Genomic DNA, 14,092 nt, shown 5'->3' with positions numbered 1-14,092 from the left:
GTGTACACGTGACGCGTGCGTAGTGACGAGCTTAAACCTACCTAACCTAACACACCGGGTTACGCAAGCGTTCACGCTTTACGCAAGCGGTGTGCCATGTTTCATACAGTTCCATACATTAGAACGCAATGGTACGCGCTACGTCTACGCTTACGCAGCCTGTGTGAACCAGCTATTAACCTTGCAGGTCACTAGTTGCGACTACAAGAATATAACGTCTTTTTGTTTGTTTGTGTTTCTCAGTTTTTGTCATATCCGATTGTTAAACATAATCATGTCTTTATTTGCTTGAGTACAGGTACAAAAGGTGGTACAAAGAGTATAACATAATGAGTCCAATGTATTCAACCATTTCTGGCATGCAATTTGCTCATAATTGTTCATCGAAAGTTAGTTTTGCTTTTGTAAACAACAGTGACGTTTATTATTTTTACATTATTATTATACATACAATACCAAATCGAGATTATTTCCTTTATCATTTACGTTCACTCTGGTATAGATTAAAGTAGTCAGTCAAGGTATCGAAATCCGTTTTTCGTCGCGACTGCTGCAAGTGTCTTACTAGATCCTAAGCATGACCTAAATCGTAACCGCTGACCAATAAACTTGAGGTACGCTAGACAGACTCCAATATGAACGAGGCCTAAATGTATACCGTCTCATTATGTATGCCATATTTTTATTTGATTTATCGTTAATGGCGCGATCTGGTGCCAAGTGTCTACTCTGCAAGATTCTCATCTCCTAACGTAGTGTTTATTGGAATATTGACAGGTTTTCTTCAAAGAAAAGTCTAGAAAGATCTTACGCAAATTTATTTTTTCGCTGCCAATTTGAATATAAAACGAGAAAAATAATTGGATGGAAGCACTTGTAAGAAGTCTGTTGTTGTCTATTACGATGTTTTTTTTAATTATCAATGTTTTTAACCCCCGACCCAAAAAAAGGGGTGTTATAAGTTTGACGTGTGTATCTGTGTATCTGTGTGTCTGTGTATCTGTGTATCTGTCTGTGGCACCGTAGCGCCTAAACTAATAAACCGATTTTAATTTAGTTTTTTTTGGTTGAAAGGTGGCTTGATCGAGAGTGTTCTTAGCTATAATCAAAGAAAATCGGTTCAGCCGTTTAAAAGTAATCAGCTCTTTTCTAGTTACTGTAACCTTCACTTGTCGGGGGTGTTATAAATTTTTAATTTAGACTTGTTAATTTAGTAATTATTATCTTTAGGTCGTCCAGATCAAGTTCACAATTGCACAGTGGTTAATGCGTCTCTCACGTCGTTTGGAGTTCGTTGTTCAGAAGGCTTTAACGGGGGCATGCCTCAATCATTTTTGTTGGAAGTCAGAGATATTGTTACACAGGTAAGTAATTAGGTCTTTTGTTTTTCTTATAAGTCAATTATAGCTGATCGTATTTAAATGAATGAGACGGCCCACAAGAAGCGCAATGGTCGCATGTAACATTGGTATGCTGTCATAATCGCCATTGCTTCAGAGCTAGGTATTTACTTGTATACCCGTGGTTGCTGGAATTTGTCACACAAGTCTTCATTTCTGATCGTGTTAGGTTAGAAAATAGGCGGAGAATAACCTTGAAGCACTTATTAAAGAAAATCTGAATGTCAAATAATTAATTAGTTCAACTATAGATTAACAGCTTCAAACATTTTGTCCTAACAGGAAATAGTAGCGAACGTATCAAGTGCAGTGCCACGTTTCACGGCAGGCGGTCTCATACCAGGTCACACGTACGCTGCGGCCGTCTTAGCGTACAACGCCAAGGGGAGAGGAGATCCGTACCCTTTGAGGGCGAGCACGTTGCGGCCGCCCGAAAAACACCACGTTCATGATAAAAGTCTAGGTAAATATTAATATAAGCAACAATTCCTCGGAAAATAAGAAGAGGAAACGTTTCTTTCTTTTTATTTTATATTTTATTTCTAATTATTAAATAGAGAGTCCACCAAAATTCCTCGTCCACTTTTCGTTTTAAGTTTGCTAACCATTTTATTAACCAAATCCGTTATGATGTTTGGTAAAAAATTGTTAATTTGACTAGTAGGCTCCGTCCCTATTGAAGTATAGAATGACTCAAGAAGCAACATTTTACACACTATAGGTACTTCTCAACCCTCGCCACATTTTCAGTACTTAAAATACATATAATCTGCCTGCGTCTCAAACCCAAACTTAGTCTTAAAACTAGTACTTAGACAATAAATATCTGGATTTTCTTTACCAGATATACCAAAAACTGCCTTCCAAATGTCTGGAGCGATGTCTGCCGCGGTTGGCGGCGGCGGCGTCTTCATGGTGGTGCTAGTACTCTTCATGATAGCTGTACGTCAAAGGTGTACCAAACGCAAGCTGCGTTCAGGAGCTCCCTCTTCACAGCCAGCGTCTCCAGACAAGCTGCGAGAGAAAGACGACAGTGAAAGTGATGATCGGAATCCGGATATAATTCCGTCAGATACAGATCACTTGCAGGTATTTTTTTCAGAATAAAAATTATTATCTCTCTTATAACTTCAGGGTCATTGAGTTAAATTAGTATCTATATGAGAGCCATTTCAACCAGGAATACTCTATGAAGCTTTCAAAATTAGTATGGCACTGGACAGCAAGTTGTAAGAAAAAACGAGTTGTAAACGGCGAAAAATTTAGTTCGCAATGATTCTATGGTGTGTACCTATGGTGTATGATAATGTTATGGACATGGTGCTCGTTTTCACGATACGCAACCAAAGTTATATAGATGACTGACATCAGACCACTCAATCGATATGTACGCAAATTATTTACATCGAGGTGAAAATAATATGCGTCCGACGCAACTGTGAAATAATTGTACGCACAGTAAAATCAATAACCGATTAATACGCATGATATACGCATGGAGATATGAGTAGGGCACAATTGGAAGTTCTGGATCACATTTTCACGTACAAAAGTGTTCCCGCGCGTAAAAGACCGTGTGAGTAAATTTTAGCCTCTTTGAAATAATCGAAATATCGAATCCATCTGAGTTAATAAAATGACAAAATGAACCAACCATTACGGGTAGCAATTATCTCTGTCTTCAGCAAACTCGTTTGAAAGAACCCTAAGTAATAAGAGGGACTATCAAAAGACCCAAGCAAAAGACTTTCTAAATTTATTTTTCGAGTATGTTCCACCTTTAATGGAATATAAATTGGTGTAGTACTTGAAATGAATCTTGAGATATAATATTTAAAGATAATATTTTCGCTTCATCATTTCACGCCTTTCACTCATCTATAAAGTACTACATTGATTGATCTAACACTCCCTTTGTCCAAAGTGATAGAAGGCTAAAATTTATTATCAAGTTTTCTTGGCAAATTGTCAGCTAGGTAAATTGATTTTGTAGGTAGTTTTTGCCTATTAAAATTATAATACCTGGGCACGACCAAGCTACGCTCGGCGTCTTTCGATTTTATTGGTGTTATACTTATTAATTATCTCTGGATTTCTACGGGAATTCAGGGATGGCACTTATCTAGATAAACTTGGAAAGTAAAATATTATCTAAATCCAAAATTTCATCAAAATCTGCAGAGCCGATTTCTAGAATCCAATCATATAATATACTTATTTACATACTTATAGGTACCTATAAGCACCACTCGGTTAGAGTGGGTATGGGATTCTGCAGGAACTATAATAATAATTTACCAAATCTTGTCATACCGAATAACATTATATTCAATTGTATTTTACGTTCAATTACATTTTATTTACTGTATCTACTTATTAATTTTTTATAAAGCAATCTATGATTAGGGCGGTTTCAGACTAGTATTTTAACGCATAACGCTCGCTTTTGCTTACGCTTTTTCGCTTCAATAAATCGCTCGTTAGTAGCAGTATGGATACGAGCTTAATAAGCGGGTCTATGCTTGTATGAGATGCGCGTGTGACAATAGGCAAGCGTATACGCGCGTACAAAAACAGCTTACACGAGCAAAAACCACTCATCTAATCGACAACTGCTCTTACCTTGGCACACAATTTTTTTTACGAAAGTAAATTAAGTATTGTTCTTTGTATGTTTAGCAGGTGGACTATTTTCGACAGCAGCAAGTGTCAACAATATCGCCGCCGAATAACAGGGCACCGCGGGGCAGCATCGCCGGGGTCCGAGGCAGTATACCCGGCTACTGCCCGCTCAGGACTGCGCCACCGCCTTCCCATCCTCCCATACATGACAATCCTGTAAGCGTATAAAATGTCACTTAAGAGGAATTCACCTCGAGTGAGCTGCATACAAACGTATTTTGTTTCTCATATTTTGAATACTGACCAATCAAACTCAATGAAATTTTCCAAGTTCTTAGTTTTAATGTAACATTTACCTCACAGCATTTAATCTTTATTTTTAATGGCTGTGATACACTGACCGATGTACCAACAGCCAGACTGGTGCTTGTTTGAGTTTAAGGGTTTGTTGTTTTAATATAGAACCCTAAAAAGCACAATACCCAATAACCACATACCTACCTACCTAAATCTAGATGCCTATATTTTATGTCACAGGCAATTTGGTAGGGAATATTATGTGCAAAATATTTTAACATATTATATTAATAGATGATTCCCTCGACTTCGTCCTTGAGGATAGATGTTTTTGATTGGAACTCTGATTTTCCGGGACGAAACATAACCATTATCCCTCTGCAGGATGCAAGGCTATCTCTGAACCAAACAAATGTTGCCCGCAACTTTATCCTCGAAGATTTAGGTTTTTAAAATTTCCACGTAGCTCCTCGATTTCCCAACACAAAAAGTTGTCTACGACCGACCAAATTTCATCAAAATTGGTTGAACGGATGGGCCGTAAAAACGTTGCAGACACCAGACATACACGCTATTGCATTTATAATATTTGCATAAGGATTTAGGTATTTTTTAATCTTGATGATTTGAAAGTTATTATTAAGTGTAGTCAATAATATTATTTAATGAAAAAATACCTGCGAATTCCCTTGTTGCGCTAAAGAATTAATGGCCATAATAATTTCAGTAATAACAGTCACATTATTTCTCTCTGCAAAGTTTCTTAATCCGGACGTAGCGCGAATGGGGACTTAAGTCAAATTTTAGCAAAATATTTGGCTTCCATAGTCGGATCTTATGCAAATTGTGTTATGGTAATGACTACACACGAATTACTAGCTTATGTTGGGAGTTTATCTGGATAATATACGTTTTATTTATGTAGTCACATAGTAAAGAATTAGATAAATATAAAAGCTTGCATGTGACTTGTTTTTTAAATTTGGATTATAATAATATTGTGCTAATTTGGACATTTTGTGCTGTATATAGACATCAACGCCGGGGATACCTCCGCCGGCGGGTTTTGCGGGTGGCTCCTGTACACTGCCTCGCAACGCGGGTGCCGCGAATGATCGCTGCATCCCGCTTCAGCACCTCCGCACGCTGCCCCGTGCGCACCCCCACGCGCACCCTCAAGCGCACCCACACGGACACTCGCACCCACACCCGCACCCACCGCGCGACACCCCTCTCTGACAGACTACGCAGCTATAGGGCCTGTAAATAACGCTCAAGTAACTGAGGTGAATGTTTCGGTGATTTTCGTCACTGTGATTCTGTGCAATTTTAGGTGTTGTGTTGCTGGTTCTTTGATTACATCCCTGTGACAATTTATAATGATCTCGATAGAAAAATTTCATCTGAATATATATTGTTTTTATTATATAAGTAACAACAATTAGTTTATAAGTATTAAGTATTGCTGTGATAGTACCTACTATCAATATTATATATTTTAACGCCTATCATATCATTTGTTAAAAATTTCACGTCTTGAATAATTTGGTGTCAATGAAAATATACCACGTACACAGCTAAGAAGGTGCACGGTATTTGTAAAAACAATCACTGCCGAATTAAGACTACATAGTAACTGAAATTGATATTGGAAAAACGATATTTAGATACTCAGAAAAAATTAACTGTAGATATATCTAGTTAAAAACTATTCGGAGTATTTCCAAATTCAAATTATCTGGAATTTACTGAGCGAATAGGGAGTGTCCGTAGAAGCACGATTACCATTGGTTGCTCGAACAGATATATATATCGATGTAACTTCTAAGTTGTGTCGTATTGTATTATTGTGTAAGTATAATATGTAAATGTGCTCATATTATGACAGCAATGAATTCTAGCAATCAGTTACAGTATTATAAATGATTATAGTATAATTATTCGAAATGGTCCTAATATTTCTTTTTAATGACCATTCTCATATTATTTGACTGAGATAACTTTTTTTTCGTTATATTGCAGGATAGGCTTGCGTATAATGGCACGCATGCTTATGAGGTCTAAGTTGGAGCGCGCTTGCCTAAAAATACCTATTCACTCTTGCCTTGAAGGTACCTACTTAATTTATACGTAGCAGTTAGCACGGATGCCGGAAGGCCGTTCATAATCTTAGCGTTTCGTAGTTGCTTTTTTGCTAAGCACTGTAATATCATCGCAGTGTATTTCTCAGAGAACGTTAACAATGTCTGAAATTGCCGAGACTGTTTTACCTAATTTTAATTACCTAAATAGTTAGGATGAACGAAATATTGGAGATTGTTACGATTTGTTTGTAAATTAATTGTAAATATTATCGATATTCCACGAATAATCTAGATTTATATGGGTTTATTATACGTAATAAATAATAATATTAGGTAACACGAAAATTGATTTGTATTTTAAACGGTTTTTGTATTTAGATTGAAAGCTTTATTTAAAAATTAATTTACAATGGTTGTGAAACTTGTAAAATTTCATGTAAGAACTATATATATTACAATCAGCTGGATACACTTTTTATTACAATTGTAACTAGTATATATTATCCTAAATTATATTTAATTAAACTCACCGACAACAGTTTTCAAACGAATATACCTACGAGTACGTTATGTGGAAAAATGATGATTGATGGAATTAAATTACGTTTAAAACTTTTTCTAATCCATTTGTACAGTTGAACAGGAAATTATTGTAATCATGATCACAAAAATATTGTGATAATACGTTAAAAAATATAATTATAAGTACATTTAACAGTAAATGCCTTAATGTTGATTTCTAGTCTATCATTTTCGAAGACGATCTCCTTAGATGATGGCATACGTTGATTGTATAAAACAAATCCTAAAGTATCAACCAATTTGGGACGTAGGCATTAAAAAATCATTGATATTGTTTATTAGTCCATTCCAACCCGTAGGAAGATGGTAGTTCTTCTGTATTACCTGATTATGGTAGGTAAACTATAAGCCGGATGGTAGGTATAAGGTGAATGATATGGTTGGATTTTCCGACCAGTCAGACGATTCAGAATCACTTGATTCGGTAAGTTATCTTTCGGTAAGTTCGATAACTTACCAAACCGAGTGTTCTGAATTGCCCAGCTGCAGGTCTTATTTACTATACACAGGTAACATAAAGAATTTAACCTACTAAGAGCTCAGATTAGATCAAGATTCGTTACTTTGTAATTTTATTTATAATCAAACATTGGATGTTGAGGCTAAATAAAGTAAAATTAGTTTATTATATTACCTATATCAATTTGTCCGTTTTGAAAGACTTGTATATATGCGACATTAATAGTGTAAATGTTTTGTATTATACAATTTTGTATAATTTTGTGTCTTGAAATGTTAAGGCATGTGATTAATTTAAGACCTTCGCTTTATAAGCATTAAATTTATTAATTTTGAAAAGCAATTTTTTTAATGAATAGTTTTTTTAACAACTCTCTTATGGTTTTTTAATAACTTTTTACATCAAACGGTAAAATATTAATTATTATTAATAATAATAAATTGTGTTAAGGCGCCAATGTACAGTGACTTTTTAATAGAGAGACTTTTAGATCCGTAGACCTTAATAATTAACAGATATTCTCACGACCGAATAAAATCAGTCCTATCTATAATCTGCCGATAGATTACTTAGCCACGTTGTTATTTGTCAAAAAATTGTAACAATGTTGCTACTTAAATAACTTATCGACAGATTGCGGATAAATTGTTTATTAATTTCAGCCAATAAGCTCTGTCAAATAAAATTAAAAATTGTACTCTATATTATGACATAGAATTGGAAACGAGGAAGAAGGTACGAGAATCTTTTGCATGTAAAAACGATTGATCGCAACAGGTCGAGATGGCAATCGAGGTAAGAGGTGAAGGGCAGGGGGGGGGGGGGGGGGGTAGTTAGAACTAGATTACTACCTACTATAGACTTACTACTTCTCTTACTAGAAAATTGCCATCTCGACCTGTCGCGAACAATACAATATTATGTTCGTGATTATTGTCCATGTGTCACTGACGATAATGTCATTTTAGTACAGAGAGCTGTTAGGCTACGTTTTTTTTTTTGTAAATAAGTATAGACTAATTTATTTAGCTTTGTATATTTCCTTTGCCTTGGGAAATTTGCAATTGCATTTGCTCAATCAAGTTGCAACATTGATATTTAGCGTTAATTTGGACCCGTACATTAATTAACAACCTATTTTACGTAGGTAAGTAACTTAATTTAGCAGTTAATTAGGTACGTTGATTGGTCCTAATTAGATACTTGCCCACCAAAGTAATAAAGGTGTTCACTATAGTGTGTTGGCGTCGTTATGTATAAAAATACCAATATTACATTTTTTTTTTAAATTTATACAATCATCGAAACCTTTGTAGGCTTATTTTTTGTTTCATAGTACATTTTAGGCAATAATTCAAACACGGATATCAAAATATCCATGTAATAAAATTATTATGTTAATAGCTAATTGTTTTGTTATATTAATAAATATCACTTTTATAGAGAATTTAATTATGTTTGTTAAAAGTTAATGAAATGTAAATAGTTTGAACGAAGACTTTCTAACTGTCGGGATGTCGGTTTTCAATAAAATATTGAGAAACGAAAATAAAGGAAAAATATTCTAAAACGTTTTTCGGTGTTTAATTTTATTCATACACACACACAAAAAGAGCTGATATTCTCCTCTTTCACAAAATAAGTTCTTTACCTAGCATCCTTTATCTCGTGAATTTGCGAGGGACAAAGAAATAAAGATCACCAAAATCTTAATTTCAACGAAACCGTGTAGTTGTCAGTCACCGACGTGCATAGGATTTGTAGCTAGTACGAGCAGTAGTTCGCTAGGAAATTATCTATCTACTGGCAGTTCCTAATGAAAAAGAATCAATGCTTCTTTTTAGGTAGGCTAGGTATTACAAGTAGTTTGTGCATAAATTTTGAGAAGGCTCGCCAGTTTTGCTCTGGTGTTAACTGTCATAATCAAATGGATGATTATAGTCCTTAAATAGTCCTTAATCTAAGAAAAACAGGGGTGGCTCTTTCAAAATCAATGGGATAAACCATACTTTTGACATAACATTTGAAACATAGAGCAGAAATGGCGAGTGTTTTCATGGCATTCCAGACCTGCACGCCCGAGCCACCGCAATAGATACGCTGTTAGTCTAATAGGCAATGTTATACCTACAGCTAGCATAATACAACAAAGATTTTTCATGTTGAAACTGATCCGTTTTCTTTGCTCGCAAGAATACCATGAAAAATGGCAAATTAGGCGCTTTTTTCTATTTTTTGTCTCTCAGTATGTAAATTTTAGAAAAACTGATCTTAGAATGGAAATCCGCTTACTTTTTGCTCGTTCTTTACAAATATCACAAGCCACAGGCCAAAAGTAAGCCCGGATAACCGTTTTTTGTTCCATTCCTCTACCTAAGCCCGGGTAATCCGGTGGAACGTATTCGGTGGGATTTTTTTCAATATGCCTTTCAGGTGCGGATTGCATGCGGTTTTTTGGCTCGTAGAGAGAGATATCGAGTAATGAATGGATTTTGGTTATCTTGTTTCAGATAGATGGATAACGTGTACAAAAAAGAGTCCGGACCACTAGTTGATAAAACAGTACGAGATTTACAAATTTATACTTTACTATATAAATAATTTAGATTTTTTTTGTTTGAAAGGGTATAATCACACTGGTGACCCAGCTCTCTAAATGAGAAAAAAAAAAAAAAAAAAGGGTATAATTCCCAGGTAGTCCCATAATATAAAGGTGAATATTAATTGATGAATATCTTTGGAGATGGAGAACGGAACTCCTCAATGGATAAGAGTAAATTGCTCGCGATGTTAGCTTAGTAAGCAGAAGGTTTTTAACTAGGCTTTATTTCACAATTTCACTAAAAATTGTGAAATAATTTTTTTTTTCAAAAAAAAAACTAACTTCAATAACCACAAACACTAAAAAGTAAAAAATAATTTAATTTATTACTCAATATAATATGTAAACAAGAGTTAATGTTCTATATTTAACATTTTTTGGAGTCGGTGTAAGTATACCAAACTTTTAAAATTTTCACATCACGACTTGTAAAAGTCAAAGTTAATTTGAATAAAATATTCCATCTATTTTTATAAATACCTCATAATAATACTAACGTCGCCCAAAAAAAGATTTTTGCATGCTACTTACTTTGCAACTATATACTCTTTTTTACTCAATATAACTTACTTTTTTTTAGACTAATTTTATACCTAAATAGGAAGAATAACATTTCTAGACATAAATAATATAATAGATACAATAAACAACAAAGTTGTGTTTCAAGTTGCTGTGAGATATGCATTAACATAAATTAAACAGAGATGGCCAGTAAACAATTTCCAAAACTTTCCACTTAGCTAGCCGGTTTCGAGTTGCGGTATTCATAAGTTCTCAGAAACACTTGGCTTAAACCACCGTTTCGTTTGAAAATTTAGGCCAATTGTTACTAACAATAGACGCTAATTCACAAGATCTAATTGGCTGTGTGACTTGTGCAATGACATGAAAATAAGTTAATTATTTGGAATATTTCGTGGTGTGGTGTTAGAATCTGTTCACGCGACATTATCACCGCTCCTTATTTAGCCAGATTAACCTTAGTGAACATAATACGTAAACAAGTGTAAATTAAAAAATTTATAACACCCCCGACAAGTGAAGGTTACAGTAACTAGAAAAGAGCTGATAACTTTCAAACGGTTGAACCGATTTTCTTGGATTATAGCTAAGAACACTCTCAACTTCAAGCCACCTTTCAAACAAACAAAAAAAGTAAATTAAAATCGGTTCATTAATTTAGGAGCTACGATGCCACAGACAGATACACAGATACAGACGTCAAACTTATAACACCGCTCTTTTCTAGTTACTGTAACCTTCACTTTTCGGGGGTGTTATAGAACAAGCCAACTACAACATGATGAATATAAGTATTTCGCACCCAGTGGAAAACGACTACAATACTTTATTATATCAGATTTCATAGCACTCAAAATCCATAAAAAGAAAATGAAGCTAAAGTACCTACATAGCAATCAAGCCGTATTTTACCAAAACGCTCCACGTCACTTCAGCTTATAGTGCACGAAAGTTAAACCTTTATAGCGCATTAAAAAAAACAAATTCATTTTCACGTAACACGAAACCATGAATGCTCCGTAAAATATCCCTCTATTAACACAACGCCCATGCCACGGTGGTTCAGGAGCCAAAATTTACGACCTCACGCCAACCTTCTAACCGCCTTCCCGCTACAAACATTGTATTATACGCGCTAGCGGCTCTCTGATACACACTGTAATGTTATAGGTAGGTAGTTTTAGAACAGCGACGTTTTTTAGGGTTCCGTACCTCAAAAGGAAAAACGGAACCCTTATAGGATCACTTCGTTGTCTGTCTGTCTGTCCGTCTATCCGTCCGTCCGTACATCGTGTCTGTCAAGAAACCTATAGGGTACTTACTTCCCGTCGACCTAGAATCATTAAATTTGGTAGATAGGTAGGTCTTATAGCACAAGTATGGGAATAAATCTGAAAACCGCGAATTTGTGGTTACATCATTTAAAAAAAAAATGTGTTTCAATTTTCAAAATAAGATAACTATGTATACCAAATGGGGTATCATATGAAAGGGCTTTACCTCTACATCCTAAAACAGATTTTTATTTATTTTCATGTACCTATTTGATTTATCGTGCAAAATGTTGGAAAAAATACCCGAGTACGGAACCCTCAGTGCGCGAGTCTGATTCGCACTTGGCCGGTTTTTGTCAAAATGTAGATTCTCTATCCAGCTGCTCCTTGCGATTCGTTTGATGTCGTCTGTCCGCACTTTTGACGAGGTCTCCCAACGCTGCGCATTCCAGTGCTAGGTTATCATTCTAGCACCTTAAGACCCCAACGGTTTTCCAAACTATGTGCCCTGTCTATTGCCATTTTAGCTTCACAACTCGCTGAGCTACGTTGGTTACTCTGATTCTCTTATTGATCTCTCTCTTATCAATTCCGAGAATAGATTCTAACACGGTAAAGTAAAGACGGCCACCTCCCTTCACAGGTAGTATGTTTAAACGTTACGGTATCTAAAACCACAAACTATAACATAAACTTAGAGAGCGCTTGATAGCTACTTGGGAAGGGGGCTTATATAAATAAACTAGGTACCGAATTCAAAGTACCAAAGCGGAGCTTTAACGGGAGTGTCCTCTCAACGCTTTGAGAGAGAGCCAAGGGGACTGCCCAAAGAGAGTGGTCCAAACAATTTGCATTTATTAACTGCTTGCGCAGGTAACGCATGTGCAAAACAAAGGGATGGGGATTTAAATGAACACAGTGTTTGCTATTTTGCGATTTATGGCTCAGCTATTTTATCTGTTTATCTTAACTATCGAGATATGAACTGGAAGGTATACCTACATAAAAAAAATATATCTTATAGTGTAAAGCTAATAAGATCTTACACAGGAACAAGTGTAAATTACAAATTTATAACACCCCCGACAAGTGAAGGTTACAATAACTAGAAAAGAGCTGTTAACTTTCAAACGGCTGAACCGATTTTCTTGAATTATAGCTAAAGCCTCGATGACACGGGGCGAGTTTACAAGCTGCTAGCGAACTCGCTGCCTTGTAACTTGTAAACTCGCCACGTGTCATCGAGCTTTTTCACAATCTGCTTTTGATTATCAGATTGTAAAAACGCTGCTTGAAAAATAGAAAGCCGGGCTAATTTACTCGGCATTCACTGGCGTGTTGGCCTGTAAGCTAGTTAACTAGCCACGTGTCATCATCACTGCTAGTAAACTAGTTGCGAGCATCTGCGTTTTGGCAGTTAAAGCTAAAGTTCCAACACGCTAGCTAGTTGGCTACTGAGCGAGTGGAATGTTTTGTGTGTCATCGACACTCGCTTACTCGCTCACTCGCTAGCTTTTAAACTCGCCGACTAGCAGCTCGTAAATTAGCCCAGTGTCATCGAGCCTTTTGAACACTCTCGATCAAGCCACCTTTCAAACAAAAAACTAAATTAAAATCGGTTCATTAGTTTAGGAGCTACGGTGCCACAGACAGATACACAGATATAGAATTGTTCCTATCCGTCCCCCTAATCTGTCCCCTCGGGGGGACGGATTGGAATAAAAAGTTCGATCTGTCCCCCTGCCACGGACGAGGGGACCGGCTCACTATTGATAAATTATTATAACTTAGGAAAACAACCTATAATATCTACGCGTAGACAAAAGCTAGCAATATAATATAATCTCCTGATGCATTGCACTTTATCAATATCATTATTAATATCATTGAAATGTTCACAGAAATTCGAGCATGAAAACGTTTACGCGACAAAAGAACGCGCCTGATAGTGTTATTGATATTACGTGGAAGAACGGAACGCACGATTGCAGTTTTCTGTTAAGGCTTATGTTATTTGATACTAAAATGTAAATTAAGTTAGTTTATAGGAAAATGTGAACTTCAGTGTCAAGCCTTTGGTATGCCTACGAAGTACGCAAAGAATATAAACTTTGTACCGAATCAATAACATAAATCGATATTCTTGTAGTTACTCTAGTTTATTTCAATCAAAGAAAATTCGATTTTTTAACACCATAAAAGATAGGACAATTAATGCATAAGTGGAGTTTGTGTAGCCAGCCAGTTTA

At 35.8% G+C, this 14,092-nt stretch overlaps 1 protein-coding gene across 1 annotated transcript in view; it reads left to right on the top strand.

Annotated features, from left to right (window-relative positions):
• LOC123874714 (hemicentin-2) overlaps positions 1–14,092 on the top strand; it is a 329,775-nt gene that overhangs the window by 306,590 nt on the left and 9,093 nt on the right. Inside the window, exons 13-17 of the mRNA XM_045920196.1 lie at positions 1,231–1,364; positions 1,683–1,863; positions 2,245–2,489; positions 4,080–4,238; positions 5,352–8,043. Of these exons, the coding sequence (XP_045776152.1) occupies positions 1,231–1,364; positions 1,683–1,863; positions 2,245–2,489; positions 4,080–4,238; positions 5,352–5,558 (926 nt within the window). The 3' untranslated portion in view covers positions 5,559–8,043. The remainder of the gene's footprint in view (positions 1–1,230; positions 1,365–1,682; positions 1,864–2,244; positions 2,490–4,079; positions 4,239–5,351; positions 8,044–14,092) is intronic.

Source organism: Maniola jurtina, chromosome 19 (assembly GCF_905333055.1).
Source record: "Maniola jurtina chromosome 19, ilManJurt1.1, whole genome shotgun sequence".
Classification (NCBI taxonomy): domain Eukaryota; kingdom Metazoa; phylum Arthropoda; class Insecta; order Lepidoptera; family Nymphalidae; genus Maniola; species Maniola jurtina.
The sequence above is the reverse complement of the archived record's forward strand: the minus strand, read 5'-3'. Positions and strand labels throughout refer to the sequence as shown.